Below are 21,459 nucleotides of genomic sequence, written 5' to 3'. Positions count from 1 at the left end.
AGACAGAAAAAAACTTTTTTTAACTTTTAAGAACTTTTTTAAAGTTTAGAAGTACTTTTCAGCACTTAGAAAAGAGTGAAAAGAGGAAATGCAAAACTTTTTGGCTATGTGTATATACACTGACCTTGTTTTGTATATTTTTCTCTTATGAAAAGTACAATGACAAGAGTGGTAAGTAGTCTCAAGCACTTATCCCACCACTGCACAACCAATGTAGGAGGCTGGACTGGCTTGTAGTGAGTACCAAGGGGTACTTGCACCTTGCACCAGGCCCAGTTATCCCTTATTAGTGTATAGGGTGTCTAGCAGCTTAGGCTGATAGATAATGGTAGCTTAGCAGAGCAGCTTAGGCTGAACTAGGAGACGTGTGAAGCTACTACAGTACCACTTAGTGTCATATGCACAATATCATAAGAAAACACAATACACAGTTATACTAAAAATAAAGGTACTTTATTTTTATGACAATATGCCAAAGTATCTTAGAGTGTACCCTCAGTGAGAGGATAGGAAATATACACAAGATATATATACACAATAGCAAAAATATGCAGTATAGTCTTAGAAAACAGTGCAAACAATGTATAGTTACAATAGGATGCAATGGGGAAACATAGAGATAGGGGCAACACAAACCATATACTCCAAAAGTGGAATGCGAACCACGAATGGACCCTAAACCTATGTGACCTTGTAGAGGGTCGCTGGGACTATTAGAAAATAGTGAGAGTTAGAAAAATAACCCTCCCCAAGACCCTGAAAAGTGAGTGCAAAGTGCACCAAAGTTCCCCTAAGGACAAAAGAGTCGTGTTAGAGGAATAATGCAGGAAAGACACAAACCAGCAATGCAACAACTGTGGATTTCCAATCTAGGGTACCTGTGGAACAAGGGGACCAAGTCCAAAAGTCACAAGCAAGTCGGAGATGGGCAGATGCCCAGGAAATGCCAGCTGCGGGTGCAAAGAAGCTTCGACTGGACAGAAGAAGCTGAGGTTTCTGCAGGAACTAAAAGGGCTAGAGACTTCCCCTTTGGTGGACGGATCCCTCTCGCCTTGGAGAGTCGTGCAGAAGTGTTTTCCCGCCGGAAGGACGCCAACAAGCCTTGCTACACGCAAATCGTGCGTTTGGCGTTTTTGGACGCTGCTGGGGCCCAGGAGGGACCAGGAGGTCGCAAATTGGACCTGCAGAGAGAGGGGACGTCGAGCAAGACAAAGAGCCCTCACTGAAGCAGGTAGCACCCGGAGAAGTGCCAGAAACAGGCACAACGAGGATGCGTGAAACGGTGCTCGCCGAAGTTGCACAAAGGAGTCCCACGTCGCCGGAGACCAACTTAGAAAGTCGTGCAATGCAGGTTAGAGTGCCGTGGACCCAGGCTTGGCTGTGCACGAAGGATTTCCGCCGGAAGTGCACAGGGGCCGGAGTAGCTGCAAAGTCGCGGTTCCCAGCAATGCAGCTTTTTGGTGCCTGCGGTTGCAGGGGGAAGATTCCGTCGACCCACGGGAGATTTCTTCGGAGCTTCTGGTGCAGAGAGGAGGCAGACTACCCCCACAGCATGCACAAGCAGGAAAACAGTCGAGAAGGCGGCAGAATCAGCGTTACAGAGTTGCAGTAGTCGTCTTTGCTACTATGTTGCAGGTTTGCAGGCTTCCAGCGCGGTCAGCGGTCGATTCCTTATCAGAAGGTGAAGAGGGAGATGCAGAGGAACTCGGCTGAGCTCATGCATTTGTTATCTAAAGTTTCCCCAGAGACAGAGACCCTAAATAGCCAGAAAAGAGGGTTTGGCTACCTAGGAGAGAGGAAAGGCTACTAACACCTGAAGGAGCCTATCAGCAGGAGTCTCTGACGTCACCTGGTGGCACTGGCCACTCAGAGCAGTCCAGTGTGCCAGCAGCACCTCTGTTTCCAAGATGGCAGAGGTCTGGAGCACACTGGAGGAGCTCTGGACACCTCCCAGGGGAGGTGCAGGTCAGGGGAGTGGTCACTCCCCTTTCCTTTGTCCAGTTTCGCGCCAGAGCAGGGGCTAAGGGGTCCCTGAACCGGTGTAGACTGGCTTATGCAGAATTGGTCACATCTGTGCCCAACAAAGCATTTCCAGAGGCTGGGGGAGGCTACTCCTCCCCTGCCTTCACACCATTTTCCAAAGGGAGAGGGTGTCACACCCTCTCTCAGAGGAAGTTCTTTGTTCTGCCATCCTGGGCCAGGCCTGGCTGGACCCCAGGAGGGCAGCTGCCTGTCTGAGGGGTTGGCAGCAGCAGCAGCTGCAGTGAAACCCCAGGAAGGGCAGTCTGGCAGTACCAGGGTCTGTGCTACAGACCACTGGGATCATGGAATTGTACCAACAATGCCAGGATGGCATAGAGGGGGCAATTCCATGATCATAGACATGTTACATGGCCATATTCGGAGTTACCATGGTGAAGCTACATATAGGTAGTGACCTATATGTAGTGCACGCGTGTAATGGTGTCCCCGCACTCACAAAGTTCAGGGAATTGGCTCTGAACAATGTGGGGGCACCTTGGCTAGTGCCAGGGTGCCCACACACTAAGTAACTTTGCACCTAACCTTTACCAGGTAAAGGTTAGACATATAGGTGACTTATAAGTTACTTAAGTGCAGTGTAAAATGGCTGTGAAATAACGTGGACGTTATTTCACTCAGGCTGCAGTGGCAGGCCTGTGTAAGAATTGTCAGAGCTCCCTATGGGTGGCAAAAGAATTGCTGCAGCCCATAGGGATCTCCTGGAACCCCAATACCCTGGGTACCTTAGTACCATATACTAGGGAATTATAAGGGTGTTCCAGTAAGCCAGTGTAAATTGGTAAAATTGGTCACTAGCCTGTTAGTGACAATTTGAAAGTAATGAGAGAGCATAACCACTGAGGTTCTGGTTAGCAGAGCCTCAGTGAGACAGTTAGGCACCACACAGGGAACATATACATGCACACCTATGAGCACTGGGGCCCTGTGTGACAGGGTCCCAGTGACACATACATATAGGCCACAAACCTATGAGCACTGGGGTCCTGACTAGCAGGATCCCAGTGACACATAACAACCATACTGAAAACATAGTGTTTTCACTATGAGCACTGAGGCCTGGCCATCAGGATCCCAGTGAGACAGTGAAAACAGTGACAAACACCCTGACATACACTCACAAACAGGCCAAAAGTGGGGGTAACAAGGCTAGAAAGAGGCTACCTTCTCACACCACGTCTTCCGCCCCTTCATGCAGGCTGCTGTCCCTGATGAATTAGTACCCTGTGCCCCTAGTGCGCTGTTGTGATCTCGGCCGCTGCCCTGGAACCGCCGCTTTTTGCACCTACGGCTCCCCTGGAGGGCATCCAGTTGATCACCCTGACTTAGAGGGACATATTGGAGGTTGCCAGTCAGGCAGTTACAGTCGGATATGCAGGATGGCTTAGGATTATTGTGGGGCCATGGCAGAGCTCACAAAAAGCCAACTGTTGCGGTCGCCATCTTGGCCACGCCCCCCCCTCCCCAGGTGCAAATCTTGACTGGAATTTCTAAAATGACTTGTGACCTCATTCCTGCGATCCCATTTGTAACTTTACTGGGAGATATGAGAGACTTTTCTTACCTCTAGGGAGTTTGTCGCTCTTTTGTTACTGCTGGTGAAAAGAGAAGTAGCAGTTAATTGAAGAGGAGGCCCTCCTTCAACAGATTGGCTTTGCAATATGGCCTACTGCCAGGAGCAATTGGATGCATATTGGGAATTGAATGCCTCCTGAGCCAAGACCCAAAGACATTTGGATCCTGTCATTGTCCTTTCTCCTTTAGAATCCAGAACGGTCATCCACATTGGCTTCCGAATGCATCATATGGCCCTGAGAGGTCTTCTACAGGGCGGAGAATTGATATGATGAACTTCTCCAACTCTGGGGCTGCCTACTAATAGGGATATACCAGATTAAGACGGACGGAAAATTTGGGCCAGTATGGTGAACTGACTGCCTGATCCAGTTGATTTTGTAGCCACCACATAATCATTCTACAGGCAGGGCGGCACTGTTGGTTTGTGATGATGAATTGCATTTGTAAACGATATGCAATCCCTGGGTGGTAGGAGGGAAAGGAGGTTGGGCCTTCTGTTACTCTATTGTATTATAAAAAAAATGCAATTCAATTTTAAAATGGGAATTGAGTGTCACCTTCTATGAAAGCAAAAAGTTAGGTGATATTTCGATTAGTAAAATTTCACATTTTATTTTGCTGGTACTAACAAATCCCCCACCTTCTAACCACATCAGTTATGCTGGGCTAAGTATCCTAATTCACACATCCCTAACCCCACCCTGTCACCTTTAAACCCTAACACCATCACATACCTCACCCCACTGGTATCTTTGATCCTATCTCTATCTCTGAGCCTTATTTATTTCTGACCCCACACACTTACCCTGACCTTTACTCCACAATTAGCCCTAATTGTTACTTAACAAAAGCCCTTTCCTTAACCAGTATCCCAATCTGAAAAGTCACCCTAACCGTCATCATGTACTTAATAGCCTAGGTGACACAAATAGAAAAAAAAACTGGACATTTTTCAAATCATTATCAAATGTTTTTTCAAACTTTCCCATTTCAAACTATTAGTTCTTATATTAAATGCAGCAATTTTGATCTTTTGAACTATTTGGATTACATTTTTTGTTCTGAAACCCCTCAAAATCATATTAGTAGCCTTTTATAGCTAAAAGGTATTATGATAGGTAACAAAATAATGGTTCCAAAAAGGTGCTTTCGTTGATCATAGGTTGAAATGATTCTATATTTGTGTGTTCTAGTTATTGCCATTATTGTTGAAGATGTCCGACAATGGTGTGGACATGGAAGACAAACCTCCAGCTCCCCCAATGAGAAACACAAGCACTTTAATTGGAGGTGGCATGAAAGACCCTGCCGGCGTGTTAAACCATGGTTCCAAACCACTTCCGCCTAACCCAGATGAGAAAAAGAAAAAGGATCGGTCCAAGCGCTCCATCTTTCCAGGAACAGGGGACAAAAGTAAGTACTTTGAATTCTGTAAAAATCAGTTATTGTTATCTTCCTTTCACTGTCTCTTTAGGATGTCATTGGAAAAATGATCCTCGTGGCCACCGGTGGCCTAGAAGCTAATTTTATCCTTGAACACATTCATGTTTTTTTTTATTTTGTCCATAGATTGGTTGCAGCAGTACTGGCCCATGATATAGTTTTGTGTGTAGCACACTATGGTACTGTTTTATCGCAATGTATTTTTCATTTCATTGCAAAAGCATGATATGGCCAGCGAAAACACCAAACATTGCTCTCTCACTTGTGAAAATGATTAACATAGCAGAGCTTTTTCTTTTTATAATAATTTTCAAACACCCACAACCAACAATCTAAACTCTTTCCTTCACATTTATCATCAGCCTGCTAACAGCGACGCTCTGGTATTTGCATGTACTCAATTTGAAGTACAGTTACCACAGGTGGGTAAAGTAATACAGAAAGTATATTCCTTTATACAGAAGCAAAGTCAGAGCCCCCCAGCTTACAGAGCAAGTGAGACCCTCATCCTCTTAGGAGAGAGAAGCTAATATGTCCCTAGAAATCTGTACAAACTACTTTGTGTGAGTAATGAGGTGTAAAGACATTGTGTCCCTTGAAACCAGTGATCCCTTGAGGGAGGGAAAGCCATTTCTTCTAATAGTTATCCCATGTGGTGGCGGCTGTGATCAACATTTAAAAAAAATATATTTCTGTTTTAAATTTCAGTATAAAACAAGTACCATAATGTCTGGTAACTCAAAACTAAAGATTGAGGCACATTGTTCCAACCATCAACTCATGGTGGCCGTCCACGCTGGGTCCCCCACCGACGCCCACCGACAGCGCACGAAACCTCAGTTTCACCCTCGACTCCTCACTCTCCATGTCAAAGCAGGTCAGCACCGTCTCCTCCTCCTGCTACAACACCTTCCGCATGCTTTGCAGAATTTACAAATGGATCCCAACAGAAACAAGAAAAACAGTAACCCAGGCCCTCGTCAGCAACAGACTCGACTACGGCAACGCCCTCTATACCGGTATCTTATCCAAACGCATCCAATACACCTCCGCCCGACTCATCCTCAACATCCCTCGCCACTGCCACATCACCCCCCACCTAAGAGACCTTCACTGGCTCCCCGTCAACAAGAGGATCACCTTCAAGCTCCTCACCCACGCACACAAGGCACTTGACAACACCGGACCATCATACCTGAACAACAGACTCAGCTTCTACACCCCCACCCGGCATCTCCGCTCCGCTAACCTCGCCCTCGCCTCCGTCCCCCACATCCGATGCAAATCTTCTGGCGGCAGATCATTCTCTTACCTCGCCGCCAAGACCTGGAACACCCTCCCACCGGACCTACGACAGACCCAGGACCTTCTTTCCTTCAGAAAACTACTCAAGACTTGGCTCTTCGAGCAGTAGCAGCAACCCCCCCCCCCTCCCAGCGCCTTGAAACCCTCACGGGTATGTAGCACGCTTTACAAATTGATTGATTGATTGATTGACGCATCACGTTCTAGCCACAGAGTAGAGACACAGTTTGGTGGGCATTCACCCCTGCTGGTCTAGCAGTACAGTAATCAACTCCCTGTCACTCCCTATGATCACCAATTTTGTGATCAATGGCTGTATGCTAGTTAATGTTCTCAGTTACTGGTTCAAGTAACAAAGCTCAACTAGTTAGTATTCTCAGTTACTGATACAGGAAATGAGTATCAAGTATTTTTTTTTCAGAACAACTTTGATGAGAAGATATATTTATCTGGATAAATGCCCATGTATGTTCAAGCAGGCCGCCTCTCTCCAGGATTCTCTACCATCTCTCTGAGATCCCTTTCTTTACAATGCCATAAAGTATCCTCAAAGAATAATCTTACGATATACTTCTTTGTTGAGCATGTGCAAGCAAGACTTGGCCACACTACATCAAGCCTTCCCTCCTGATCTTTAGCACCACATCCCCAGTTACTAGATCTTTCTGCTACTACATTGTGTGTGCCTGCTTTGTGTTTATATAGCCTTCAACCTCTCCACTGTACAAGTATCAGTTTGCTTGTTCAGCACCCTGGGCCTAAAATGAGAGTGGCTGAGTCACAGTGCCTATACGTCTTTTTTCAAAGTCTCAGAATGAATTCGCAACTTCCCTGTCCCATCCTAGAAGACCCTCTAATTTTATAGAATTGCCATTGAGGAGATGAAAATAAAATCAGCGTATTTTGTCATTCTAAAAAGTCCCATTCTAACTGGAGTGCTGTAATAGTAGGTTTTTTTGTTCAAGTCTATACTGTTGTGGCAGCCACAGACGTGATTGGGATAGCTTTCTAGAGATGTTTTTGGAGTACTGCTAAATTCATTCCCAATGTATATATGTATATGGTTTTGGGGTAGATTTCAAATAGTTCCTTAGTTTGAGGCTCACGAGTCATCTTTTCTCCTTATAAGCAATCTTGAAATGTTTCCTGGTCCTTCCCAGCTGGATTCATGCTATTTAAGTACCACTACAAACACATACTACATCATGCTTCTCAAGTTAAAAATTCTAAATAAGATGGCTAGATAAGACAGAGGGTTGGATCATGATAAAGCCCAAATCTTTGACTTTCTATAAGTTGTTGTAGAATAAACGAATTTTAACTCCAAAATAGTTGATAGTGATATACCCATTTAAATAAATGCTCTTTAAGCAAATGGGATTATGATTACCCATTGCACTGAAGCATGGAGGAACTTTGACTTGCTACAGCTGACACCTAGGTTTAAGGTCAACCCACTCGCTACTTGAAAATGCCGGAAGGTATTCGTCACTGCAAAGGAAGCATTGATAACAACATTGGAGTTGACAACTGGCATTGCATCAGAACAAAGTGGCTTCTTAAGGTGTTGTTTCCAAATGAATTCCAGAGGTGGAGATGTTCTGCTGAGTGTGCTGCCTAGGCGGTTGCATGACCATTGTAAAATGAAAGGAGAAACGTTGGTGCTCCTGCTTCTATTTTGTAGAAATGCCTCACAAGGAATCCAGAACTAGGATTAAATTATCGTAAGTAAAACTAAGCTTCCTCATTTATCATCCAAAACCTGTTTGCTTCAGATGTTTCCAGTCAAAAAATGTCTAAATTTGTTGTGTGATACCATTCGCCTAGTCATTCTTATTTTATAAATCGGGTGTGTCTATTTCTAGCAATATTGAAAGCTTTTGTTTTTAGAACATTTCCATTTTACTCAGGGTTATGTTATGTTATGTAATGGGTATTTGTAGAGCACATGACTCACCTGGAAAGGTAACTGGGTGCTAAAAGCAGGAGGAGTGTGGGCCAAGACTAGATGAAGTGCTGTTGGAAATGGCCCTTTTTGCAGGGTCATCCCTAGATTTCTGTCTTCCTCCTCCTTTTTTCTTTTTTGAGTTTTATCAGCTTTATTCTGGAATAGCTGAAAATCAACAATAGTCAATCAACATAAAAAGTAGCGTAAGTGCAAAGCTAATAAGCTATATATAAGATAAAAGCTGTTTACAGTTTTATGTTATAAAGGACGGGGAGGGCATAAAGGGGGACACGGGGAATACAAGTTTATATTTGAAAATTAGGTAAGCATATACAGTAATGTATAAGTGTAATCAGAAAAACTAGAACCATGTTTCTGAGACAAGAACAGAGAAACAAATGATGGTGGTTTAAAATTCTCAGATCTAATGGATTAATCACATTGTTTAACCTCATTGTTGAGAAAGTTCATTAATGTGGACCAATATAAATCTCTATTCACCAGGGATCTACACACAGAAGCAAAAATCTAAGCGATGATAATGGCACACGTTATTCCACCATGCTGCAAAAGATATACTAGAGGAGGATTTCCAGTTAACTGTAACTTGTTGAAAAGCTAAGGCCAACATAAGATCAAATAATCCTTTTTCATGAGCATGTAATTCCATTTTATCAGATAAGCTACCTAAAAAATTGAGATAATCGACAAAGGGTGTTTTATTTTAAAAATATTGAAAGTTGGACCCATAACTTTTCAAAAAAACAGCAGTAGGGGGGCATAAAAAAAGAATATGAAGCAAATCCCCTTTCGAGCAATGACATGACTAACAATTAGGGGTAGGTATAATACTGAATTTGACTAGGGAGGTTGGTGTATGATGGAATCTATGATACAGAAAAAACATAGATTGAGTGGTAGAGGCCAATCTTGAGATTTTAAAGACCCTGGACCATATTTTGTACCAGAAAAAAATGGTCCAGTCGCAACCCAAATCAGCTTCCCAAGTAAGTTCTACTTTGGCTTTAGGACGAGATGGATCAGATGACCGGAAATATCTGTATATAGGAGAAGCTTTAGGATTGAGAGATAACAAATGTAAAAGTGAATCCAGGGGAGAAAGGAAGAGAGGTATGGAGTCTGATGGGAATGAATAGAAAATATCTAGAACAATCTGCATAAGGATTCAAAATTTGTGTCCAAAAGATTGAGAACAGTCAAAAATCACTTGAAATTGAGGGAACGAACGAGGATTAAGGCCATCAAAAAGATCTTGAACCCAGATAATTCCCCTAGTTCTCCAAGATTTCCAATATAAGGGCCTATTATTAACATTTATAAGCTTATTGTACCAAAGTGGGATTGTAAAAAAGTGGCTCTAGATGAGATTGTAATTGATAATAGGGACGCAATAACAGCAAGTATGTTTAAAGAGTGGCAAAGAAGTTATGATATTTGTTTTTTTTTAAATGTTAACATTTCCTTTACTAGAGAATGGTGCAAGTAATGCTATTTCAATGGCAAGCCACAAGGTAGTAAAAAGAGAAGAAGCAGAAGAAACCCATTTGGTAGCTTGTTTCAAATAAAAAGCTTTATGATCAGTCCGAAAATCTGGGAAAATCACCCCTCCATTATCTTTAGCTTTTTTAAGGAGTGAGAGAGAAATTCGTGTTTTTTTTCTTATTCCAAAGAAATGTGGAGAGAAGTGAGTAATTTTTTTTAAAGTAAGTATCTGGTTGATCGACTGGGGTCAAAGATAAGATATATAAAACAATGGTTATAATCATCATTTATATGGAATACACATGACCCCACCAAGATAAATAAAGTGAATTCCAGGAGGACAATAATTTATCCATTCTATTAAAACATTCCTTCATATTTATTTTAGCGGACTCTAAAATGGAGTTAGTAAACCAAACACCCAAATATTTGATTTTAGAATTATTCCAATGAAACCCAGTGCAGTCAAATTAATGCTTAGTGCAAAACGTAGTAAGGGGAAGAATTTCAGTCTTCTCTGAATTAATTTTATAACCAGAGAAAAGTTTGACATCTCTTTAAGCAAAGTGTGAATAGATGTGTCCGGGTTAGATAGGAAGAGATGAACATCATCTGCATAAGCAGATATTTGTACATTTTTATCTCCATATTGAAAACATGATATAAGAGCATTGTCACGGATACGAGAAAGAAAAGGTTCAAGGGCTAGAACAAATAAAAGAGGAGATAAGGGGCAGCCTTGACAAACCCCTCGCTGCAAGGAAAAATAGTGAGAGACACGACCATTAATTAATATTGCAGCCTGAGGATCTGTGTAAAGCAAAGAAATAAGAGATGTAATCTTGGGTCCAAAACCATACCATTTCAATACTTTGAGTAAAAAAGACCGGCTTACTCTGTCGAAGGCTTTTTCAGCATCTATAGAAATAGCTGCAGGAGTATAGGAAAGAGAAGGAGCTTTATTTAATACATTAAACAATAAACAAGAATTATCTGAGGTTAGTCTGCCTTTAACAAAACCACACTGTTCTTTACCAATTAATTTCGGCAAAAAGGACTCAATTCGAAGGGCTCATAATTTGGCAGAAATTTTATAATCCATATTTACAAGAGATATAGGACGATAATTCTAGACAAATTGAAGCCTCTTGAAACGTACCACCAGCTTTGCCAGTAAAGAGAAAAAATTGAAAGAGTTGTAGAAGTTTTAGTATCAAAAGATTGGAGAAATGTAGATAAAAGTCTACAGTAAACCCATCTGGGCCGGGCGACTTCCCTTTTCTCAGTGTGTTAAGAGATTTGAGTAACTCTGTAGTTGATAAATCAGCTTCAAGAGGATCAAAATTCAATAAAAACTGGGAAGGAGGTGAAAGAGTTTTAAGATAAGAATTAAGAGAAGTGGAATGAATTGGATGTTCCGGCGTATATACATTTTTATAAAATTTCATGAATTCAGCTAGAATGTCTTCATCTTTAAATAAAAGTTTCCCATCTGATGAATAAATGGATTCGATAAAGAGCGTTCTCTATGAATTTTCAAATAATTGGCTAAAAGTTTTCCTGACTTATTACGACCCCCATAATAACGGGCACTGCTGTGCAATAATACAGAGGAAGCTTGATCAGTTGATTTTTTTATTAAAGGCTAATTTGGCCTGGACTAGTTCATGCAAAGAAGAATCTGAAGCTGAGGAATAAAATGTATGTTCTATGCGTTTGATGTTAAATAGTAAGAGTTTCTGCTGATGAGCAAAATATTTCTTCTTTTTAGAAACAAAATCTATGGTGAAACCACAGGCTGAGGCTTTAAAGGAATCCCATACCAGTTGGGGAGAGGTGTCAGAAGTAGTGTTGAATAAAAATAATTCATTAGTGAAAGATCCAAAGGAAGAGGAAAAGTTTGGATCCAACAAAAGCTCATTATTGAATCTCCACCTAGATGCCTTGGGAAGTGATCGAACCACTGGGGCATGGTCAGATATAACTATAGGTTCAATAGAGGCAGAGATGAGATTCTGTGTTAGTGATTTGCTAAGAAAAATATAATCAAGGCGAGAAAGGGAACCATGTGGGGAGGAATAAAAGGAATACTCTTACGCAGCAGGATTACATAATCTCCCTGTATCCACTAAAGAATTCTGGGAAATGGTGGAGTGTAATTGCTTATGAGATTTATTTGGAAGAAAGCAAATTTGAGACTTTCGGTCAATAAAAGGGTTTATAACCTGGTTACAATCACCACCTAAAATAAAGAATTCATCTTTATATTGAAGACATTTCTTAGCAATATTAGGCCAGAACATAAGATCTGGTTGAGTTGGGTCATAGACATTAAGAACAGTTAATGGAATATCATTTATAAGTAATTTCACAAACAACCATTTACCTTCAGAGTCATTTTCTTGAGACACAACAATACAATTCAACTTTTTGTGACATAAACCGACTACTCCATTTCTCTTAGTAGAGGTAGGAGAAACAAAAACTGATCACACTCAATTTCATTTAAGTTTTAATGCCTCATTTTCTGTGAGATGAGTCTCTTGCAAAAGCACTAAATCTGGACTGTAAGAGGCAAGGTGAGATAAAACTCTGTCTTTTCACTGGATTAACAAATCCTTTGACATTCCAAGATATTATTCTGAATGTAACCAACAGAAAATAAATATAAAGGTACACGACCTACAAAAATGCAAAAATTGTAACTGAAGACAAAAAGACATTCAGGAGAGGGAAAATGAAGGAAAAAAGAAAGAAAAAAGAGAAGAACACAGGACACCAGAAAGAGAAAAAAGAAGATGGGAGGCAAAGGGGATCAAATACAGTAAGAGATGACAGTACATGTCAAACGACGACTGAGCAACGTACCTTAATAAGAAACAAGAAGGAAATGGGGAGTGGCAACATACAGGAGACAGCACAACCAACATGAAGAAGAGGGCCACACCGGAATCTCACATAGGAGCAGATGGGAAACAAAGACATGAGAGATCACAATGTTCTGTAAAGAGAATAAAGGAAATGATTGAATCAGCAATACACATTAATAAATATTAGTCTATGTCATATGGATCAAGAATAAAGACGAATATAATTAATAATCAATTGCAGTGTCCGTCAAGTCTGTTGAGTGAGAATGGATAAATGTTCTGAGGTCTGCAGGCTCTTCAAAAAAGGCTGTGTAATTCTGTAAAGTGATTTTGAAAGTGCAAGGATGAAACAAACTATATCTTGCACCTAAAAAGTGCATTGCAGGGTGAAGATCAAGAAAATCTTTTCTACGTTTAGCAGTGGCAGAAGACACATCTTGGGTCAAAAATAGTTAAGCTCCAGACCATATGAGTTGTTTTTTTGTTTTGGCTGCATTTAAAACTTGAAAAAGATCAGTGAACTTAAGAAATAAGATGATTACACCCGGGGTCTTGTTGGAGCAGAGGAAGAAGCCCAGTCTATGGGCACGTTGAATATTCAAGGTAGAAGTTGAAGATAAATCCAACAGTTTTGGTAGAAAGCAACTGGATTCTCCACCTTCAATGCCCTCTGGAAGACCAGATAAACGCAGGTTATTGCACCTATTTCGGTTTTCAAGATCTTCAGCATGTTTCTTCAGCATTGAGACGTCCAGAGATGCAATTCGAGAAGATGATTCCTGTATAGTATTGAAACTTTGTTCAACCAAATTCAGCCTAGATTCCATTGAGGACCATTTATCATCCAAATTTTGAATGCAATCGTTAGTTTCCTCAGTAAATGGTCACAAGGCCCTGATTTCCTCCAGAATATTATCCAGAGAAACAGACAATGTAGACTTCAGAGGGGAGGGAGGAGCATGTTTATGTCTTTTATTTGCCAAAGACGATATGGACGATTTAGAGGGCAGGAGTTTAAAAGACGTTTGGCGAGGAGAATTAGCTTGAGCCATGTCAACAGGAGAAATTGAAGCCTCCATCAAAGGATTCATAAAAGGATGATCCAAATCCAAGATAATATTGAAGGGGGCTTTAGTATGCTACAACAGTTTCTTGCTCTTTCCCATACATGTCAAATTTTAAGAAAAATCTGAAGCAAATGATGTGAAAAATGAACCAACAAGACCCCAGACTCAGTTCTGAGAAAATGACCGAAGTTCACTGAAAATAATAATTTATACATAGATACTTAGACTTACAACACAGCCCCGGCTTGGCCGACGCAGCACTGACACATCGGAACCAGTATTCATCGCTTTTGGACATTGCCGCATCAATAATGTTGCCTGGTCACGAAATGACGCATTGCCTGCAAGCGTGATGCATCCCTTTCTCTGGATCAACGCATCGTCACCGAGCTTTGATGCAACAAAGGTATTGTAGGCGGGCCTGCGTGGCTCCTGTACTTGTCCCGCTCAATCATGGTCGGACTGAACTTTTAGATTTGCTCTGGTCTAGGACAACCAAATAGCCCCGGGTGGGAGCTATTGTCTTATAAGCACTGCATTTTGATTTAAGCCTTCAAAATTCATAACTTGGCTTGTGTGTGTTGTTTTTTGTAGTTTTGGGCTTGTTTGACTCAGATAAATATTGGCTATTCTTCTAAACTGGCATGGAGTCAGTTTGTGCTGTTTTCACTGCGTTACTATGTGTGTGTGTGTGTACACATACTTTACACATTGCCTCTTTAGTTTAGCCTGACTGCTCTGTGCCAACCTACCAGAGGGTAAGCAAAAGTAAACTTTTAGTGTGCATCTTACTTGCCCTAACTAGGATTCTGGTCTCTACTAGATAGAGTGCAAACCTCTGCTGACTAGAGACCCAATTTTCTTCGGGGATGGGGGTTGAATAGAGCATAGTGCCATAGGGCATCTTGGCACAGGGGGGCAGGAGGGGAACAGGAGGGATAGATGGTTTAATTTAGCATAGGAGGGGGGGGATGAGAGTAAGAATAGTGTTTCATCATCAGGTCCCTTGGGGGTAAGGAGTTCATTCCTCACTGCATCTATGTCCGGGTTGTGAGCAAGTTGTAATGTTTGTAGGTGGCGTGCTATCGATTTAAGGTCGGGTATCCCTGTGTTGGGTGGCAGGATATCAGTGAGGTAGTATACGCCTTGGCGGCGAGTTGTCAGGATTGCAGGTCAGTCTGGGTATCGGAGCCTGAGTTCTTTAGCTTAATTCGACACAGTCCTTGTTTGATACTTCTCCGCCGCCCGCCAAAGTACAGCCGTCAGAATACCGCTGCGCGGTCAAAAGACCGCCGCGGTAATTCTGAGTTTCCCACTGGGCTGGCGGGCGACCGCCAGAAGGCCGCCCGCCAGCCCAGCGGGAAACCCCCTTCCACGAGGATGCCGGCTCCGAATGGAGCCGGCGTAGTGGAAAGGGTGCGACGGGTGCAGTTGCACCCGTCGCGATTTTCAGTGTCTGCTATGCAGACACTGAAAATCTTGGTGGGGCCCTGTTAGGGGGCCCCTGCAGTGCCCATGCCAATGCCAATGGCATGGGCACTGCAGGGGCCCCCAGGGGCCCCACGACACCCGTTACCACCAACCAGGTTCTGGCGGTCAAAACCGCCAGAACCAGGCTGGCGGTAAGGGGGTCGGAATCCCCATGGCGGCACTGCCTGCAGCGCCGCCATGGAGGATTCCTCATGCCAGGGGAAAACCGGCGGGAAACCGCCGGTTTCCCTTTTCTGACCGCGGCTTTACCGCCGCGGTCAGAATAGGCCTGGATGCACCGCCAGCCTGTTGGCGGTGCATCCGCGGTCCCCGGCCCTGGCGGTCCATGACCGCCAGGGTCGTAATAACCCCCTTAGTGTTCTTATGCTGCCTCGGATGAGTGGGTCTACGATTGACGTTTGCTAATGAGAGTAGGAGAGACCCAGGTCATGTCTCTGGTGGAGCTGGGGAAGAAGGGAAAGGAAAGAGGGATAAAGAGAGAACAGAGGGTAGAGGTGAGAAAAGAAGAGGGAGAAGAAAGAAAGAAAGGGAGAGGAGAAAGAGGAACTAAGGAACTAATAAGAGGGGGGTAGTCCATCAAGGGAAAGAAGGGGGGGAGGGGTGGGGGAGGGCAGGTGGTTTCAGGCGGTCTGCTGGCGTCCCCCAGTGAGGAAGGGGGCCCATACTTGGTTGAACAGTTGGGCTTGATCTTGTAAGTTATAAATGATTCTTTCGTGTATGGCGATACGGGTCATAGCCATGATCCACTCCTCCGGGGTTGGTGAGATAGCCGATCTCCAATGACGTAGGATGCAAATTTTTGCAGTGGCTAGCGCTGTGTGCAGCAACCTCTTCTGTGGTCTGGTTAAGTCTGGGAGAGATGTCATGTCATGCAGAAGTATAAGAGAAAGAGGGAGAGGTGCCAGGAGTATCATGGATTCAGCCAGGGTGGAGCCCACCGTGTCCCATAGTGGTCGAGTCGTTGGGCAGTCGGCTAGAATATGTTTGAGGTCGCAGTATATCTCTGAACATCGCCAGCATTTCGCGTGCAGGAGAAGTCCCGTCCTGTTTAGCTTTGCTGGGGACCAGTGCCAGTCGTGTAGGACCTTAAAGAGGCAGAACTTTAGACGTGCCTCCCGGGTGCCTCTGTCCAGAGCTTCTAGGATGTCTTCCCAGTTCTCTGGGTCTAGTGTCTGTTGAAGTCAGGTTTGCCATTTTAGGCGTAGCTTATCGGAGAGGGTTTGAGAGTAGAGCTGCCCGATGATTAGATCGTATAGGCCCGCCATGACGCCCCTATGTTGTCCCCACTGTTGTAAGTAGGCCACTACGGGTGAGGGCAGAGATCCCCGTCAACTGGTCTCGGTCCCCTGGGAGATGCAGTGTTTAAGTTGCAAGTATCTCCACTCTTGGCTCAGTTGGAGATTGAATTCTTCCCGCAGTCTGAGGAAGGACTTGAGTGTGCCATTTTCCAAGATCTGGGAAACTGTATAGATGCCAGCCCTCCTCCATTGCGGCCAGACAAGCACTTCACCTCCTATCCGGAGTCCGCTGTTACGCCGCAGAGGTGCTTGGGCGTGGAGAAGAGGGTGGATCCCAAGTAGGCGGTGGACCCTTCGCCAGGCCGCTCGTGTCGCCTTCAAGATGGGATTCACTGAGCTGACAGATGGGAGGTCATCTCGATAGGGCCCTCCTAGTCCCTCCTTCGCAGATAGCAGTTGCTTCTCCACGGCGATCCAATGGGGCGGATCCGGCACTGTGGACAAGGTATGGGACAGCTGGGACAAGTGCAGTGCAATTGAATAGTGCTCTACTGATGGAAGTCCCATGCCCCCATGGGAGCGGCGGGCTAGGAGTTTGGCGGACGATAAGCGTGGTCGCATTGAGCCCCATACAAATGATCTGATGAGTGCATCTACGTTTCGTAGCGCATGGAGGGGCACCTGTAGGGTGAGGAGTCCCAGCACGTAGGTGAAGCGAGGCACCGTGACCATCCTTACCGCTTGTACTCGACCCCACATGGATAGGCCTAAATGGCTCCATTTTGCGAAGTCATGCTTCGCCCTTGCGATGAGGGGGTTGATTTTATCCACCACCATATGCACTAGGCCCGGGTTGAGTAGCACCCCCAAGTATTTGAGACGTTTCGGTGTCCAACGAAACGGGAAGCCTAAGAGTGCTGCTCTTGTAGTCATCCGCGAAAGGGGAAGCGCCTCACTCTTATCCCAGTTGATACTGTAGCCGGAAAGGGTTGCAAATCCATCTTCAATCTCCAGCAGGGCTGGTATGGATCTGTCCAGGTCCGTAAGAGTTAATAAAACGTCGTCGGCATATAGATAGATTTTAGAGATACCTACAGGCAATGTGAGACCGTGATGGAGGGGGAGGAGCGGCTAGCCGCAGCGAGGGGCTCCATTGCTAGTAGGAACAGAAGTGGTGAAAGGGGGCAGCCCTGCCGTGTACCTCTGTGGATAGGGAACAGATCTGAAAGGAAGCCTCCACAGTTGACTCTTGCCGCGGGCTGGTCGTAAAGTAGCCGCACCATTGAGATAAAGCTGTCTCCCAGGCCGAACTTCTCTAGTGTCGTGAACAAGTATGACCACTCTATGCGGTCGAATGCTTTTTCCGCGTCCAAGGACAGAGCCAGCGCCTCCTCTTGTAGGTCCCTAGCGGCCCACATTGTATGGCATAGGGTGCGCAGGTGATTCCTTGAGGTGCGACCTGGCACAAACCCCACTTGCGTGTGGTGGATCAGAGACGGTATGACTTTACGCAGTCTGTTAGCCAAGATACTTGCTAGAATTTTGATGTCACTGTTTAAGAGGGAGATAGGCCGATACCACACTGCAGGGGATCCCTCCCTGGTTTTGGTATGATGGCTATCATGGCATTATTGGATATAGCCCCCAGGGACTGTGTGGAGCAGGCTTCGTTCAAAGCCGCGTGTAGTATGTCAATTGCCTCCCTCCCTGTCCATTTATAGAATTCTGCCGGGAATCCATCTTCCCCTGGTGACTTGTGGTAGGGGAGGTCGGAGATAACTCTCTCTATTTCCTGCCTGCTTATTTCCCCTTCTAGGAGGTTGCGTCCCTCCTCTGACAGGGAGGGTAGGTCAAGGCCCGCCAGAAAAGCTGTTCACTGTGCTGGGCTGGATTTAGTCTCTGATGTGTAGAGGTGTCTGTAGAAGGACGCAAATTTGTTGGCGATAGCTTCCGGGCGTGTTAATAATTCTCCGGAAGAGGCGCGGATAGCCGGAATGGCAAGGGCAGCTGTCCTCTGTCTGAGCTGGGCTGCCAACAAGCACCCTGCCTTCTCTCCTTGTTCATAGTGTCTGCCTTGCAGTCTCTGTAGAGCATACTCTGCCTGGGAGGTATATAACTTGTTGAGGGCCATTTGGGCACGTTCTAAGTTTCGATGCCCTGGGAGTGAGGGGTGTGCGGTGTATTGTCTGGTGAGCCGTCGGATATCAGATTCCAGTGTCGCCTGTTTCTCTTTTTTGTCTCTGTTCGCCAGCGCCGCCTCCCGAATACGTTGTCCCCGCACCGAGGCCTTGGCCGCAGCCCACATGATTCGACTAGAGCTCACAGAGCCTAGATTGTTTTGAGCAAAGGTGGCAGCATGGTCCTGCAGCTGCAACTTACCCTGGGAGGAGCGGTAGCGGTGTGCCGCAAATCTCCAACGCTTACGGCCCGGGGATACAAGGTTCAAGTGGATAGCTATGCTAATCGGAGAGTGGTCCGAGAGGCCGACCTCCAGTATGCGGTTACGAGACAGGAGGAAGTAGTCAAGCCGGGATTGGGTGCCATGCACCAGTGAGAGAAAGGTTTATTCCCGTTCCATAGGATGGGTCAGTCTCCAGTGGTTCACTAGGCCGTTATCCAATAGTATGTCGGTTTGCAAGGCTCTGTCTGCATTGTTACTGACGTCCAAGGGGCCCGTTCTGTCAAGTACTACATCTCTGACTATGTTCCAGTCCCCTCCTATTACATAGCGAGATGCCCCAATCTCGGTCAAGAGTTGGTTGATTTGTAAGAAAAAGAGGCATTTCGGACCCGTTGGTGCATAGACCGAGCACACACACAGTGTGGAATCGCCTATCTTTAATTTAGCGAATACGTAACGGTCCTCAGGGTCAACCCATGATTTAAGCACAGTATGGGGGAGGGTTTTACGCAGCATTAGCGCCACACCGCATTTTCTTGGGGTAGTCTCTGTGTTGGGGGAGGGAGGGTTGCAGCTAAACAGGACGGTGCCCACCCAGTCGCGTCGCAGTTTATCAGATTCTGGACCATCTAGATGTGTCTCTTGTAAAAGGGCAATGTCCACCTGTTTGGAATTGAGATAGGATAGAACTTTTTTCCACTTTATGAAATGGGTAAGGCCATTTACATTCCAGGATATGATCCGTAGATGTGCTGTTGGTACTCTGCTCGGATCGGACATCCCTGCGCCTTATTGAGACCTATCTAAGTATGGGAGCACTCAAAGCAGGGCAGGGAGGAGATGCGGGAGGAGAGAGTCGGTGGGAGGGGGGCTTGGTGGAAACTGTGGAGGTGGGGGGATCGGATAATAGGGGCGGGGAGAAGGGGAGCGGAAGGCAGATAGGAAGGGGGAGGGAGGGGAAGGAGAGAAAAGGGAAAGAGAGAAAGGACAGCTACTAAGGGGTAAAACGGGGAAGCGAAACTGAAGGAGGAGAGGGAGATTAGTGAAAATAAAGGAGAAAGAGAGAGAAACGGGACAAAAGTCCCAACGTTCTAAGACTGTAGCCTGCGGGTCCAAAACCCAGGTCTCTCAAGCTCCAGTGCCCGACCGGCGGGCCCCCGAACGGGGGAGGCGGCGCACGCGTAGCGCCTTGGCCCCCCCAATCCAGCTAGTTCCCCCACCCACATGCAAATTCGTGTAACAGCAGGGGGGGCATACAGAAGGGGGGGGCATGGGCAGGGTGTATGTGGCTACATCTCAAGAGAGAAAGAAGGCGTGTGTCAATTTTATCGCTTTTATCGAAGCCTGGGAGGGGGAAGGGAGGGGGGTTTGGGGTACGAATGGGCTGCTGAAAGCGGGGGGAGAGAAGCAGTTCCCTGCCATTGTGGGTTATTCAGATGCAATAATGCATTGTCGAAATTAAGGCAGATTAGTGAATGAAAACAATGTAACAGTTCTAAAGAGCTGCTCGATATCTGTTTTAGCAGGCAGCCAGGTATCGTGTTATTTGAGAGAGAGCAGGTTACTAGGCTTCTAAGAAAGAGAGAGGAGCAGGAGAGGGTATACTATCACGCGTAATAATGAACAAAAATATTCAAGACACTATCAAAAACAAACAGAGGCAATGGCCCCCCATAATAGTATGTCTATAAGTTCACAAAAAAACGGTACTCATCTCTCCCTTTCGTCTTTTTCGCTGCGATGCCCCTTTGGTACGGTCGCGTCTGCCCGTGGTCGGTAGTAGGGAGAGTTCTGGGGTGCATGAAGTTGTCTCAGGTGGGGTCTGTTGTGGGTTTCAAAGGGGAACGGGATTTGTCTCTGTCCGACAGCTGTGTGTGCATCGCCACTGCTTGAAGTACTTGTCCCCTGTCATCGTAGCTTTTTGCAAGCCTCTCAAGATCTCTTCCCCTGGTTTGAGGGTCTATGGTAGAGCGCACTTCAAGTTCAGATGCGGGTGCCGGGCGGCTGGCTCCTGAGGGTGGGCCCTGTGCGGGCTGGGTGGTCTGGACAGTTGTTTCCATGGATTGGGTTTGGTCTTGCATTTGGTCCTGCAGACTTTCTAGAAAAGCCCGCAGGTCCTCCGGGTTGTAGAAGTTCCGTGATTCCCCATTTTTGGTGATCCACATCCTGGCCGGCTCGAATAGACCAAACTTCACATCCAAGCGTCGGAGCTGGGCGCGGAAGGACAGGAAGGCTCTCCTTCGGTCTGTTGTCTCCTTGGAAAAGTCTGCCGATATCCGTATCTCCAGACTACCGGATCGGAGCGGCCCTTGCGTTCGCGCCACCTTTAATAGTTGACGGGCCTGTAGGTGTCGTAACATGCAGACAATAATTGGACGGGGCGGTCGCTTCCAACTTGTCTCTTAGGGCCCAGCCTGTGCGCCCTTTGGAACTCCAGAGGAGGGTCAAATGTTATGTCTGTTAGCTTGGGTAATATGTCCCGCAGGTAGGAGAGTATGTCTGCGCCTTTGGCGCCCTCCGGGAACCCAAGGAGGCGAACATTGTTCCTGCGGCTCCTGTCCTCCAGGTCCGTCAG

At 45.5% G+C, this 21,459-nt stretch overlaps 1 protein-coding gene across 2 annotated transcripts in view; it reads left to right on the top strand.

Moving 5' to 3' along the window:
* The window catches only part of PAK1 (p21 (RAC1) activated kinase 1), a 296,992-nt gene that overhangs the window by 121,397 nt on the left and 154,136 nt on the right, over positions 1-21,459 (top strand). For both annotated transcript variants that reach the window (XM_069203912.1, XM_069203913.1), the window contains exon 3: positions 4,812-5,031. In XM_069203912.1, the coding sequence (XP_069060013.1) occupies positions 4,833-5,031 (199 nt within the window). In that variant the 5' untranslated portion in view covers positions 4,812-4,832. The remainder of the gene's footprint in view (positions 1-4,811; positions 5,032-21,459) is intronic.

This window comes from Pleurodeles waltl, chromosome 8 (assembly GCF_031143425.1).
Source record: "Pleurodeles waltl isolate 20211129_DDA chromosome 8, aPleWal1.hap1.20221129, whole genome shotgun sequence".
In the NCBI taxonomy this organism is placed as follows: Eukaryota; Metazoa; Chordata; class Amphibia; order Caudata; family Salamandridae; genus Pleurodeles; species Pleurodeles waltl.
Note: the sequence above shows the minus strand (reverse complement) of the source record. Positions and strands in the feature narration are given on the sequence as shown.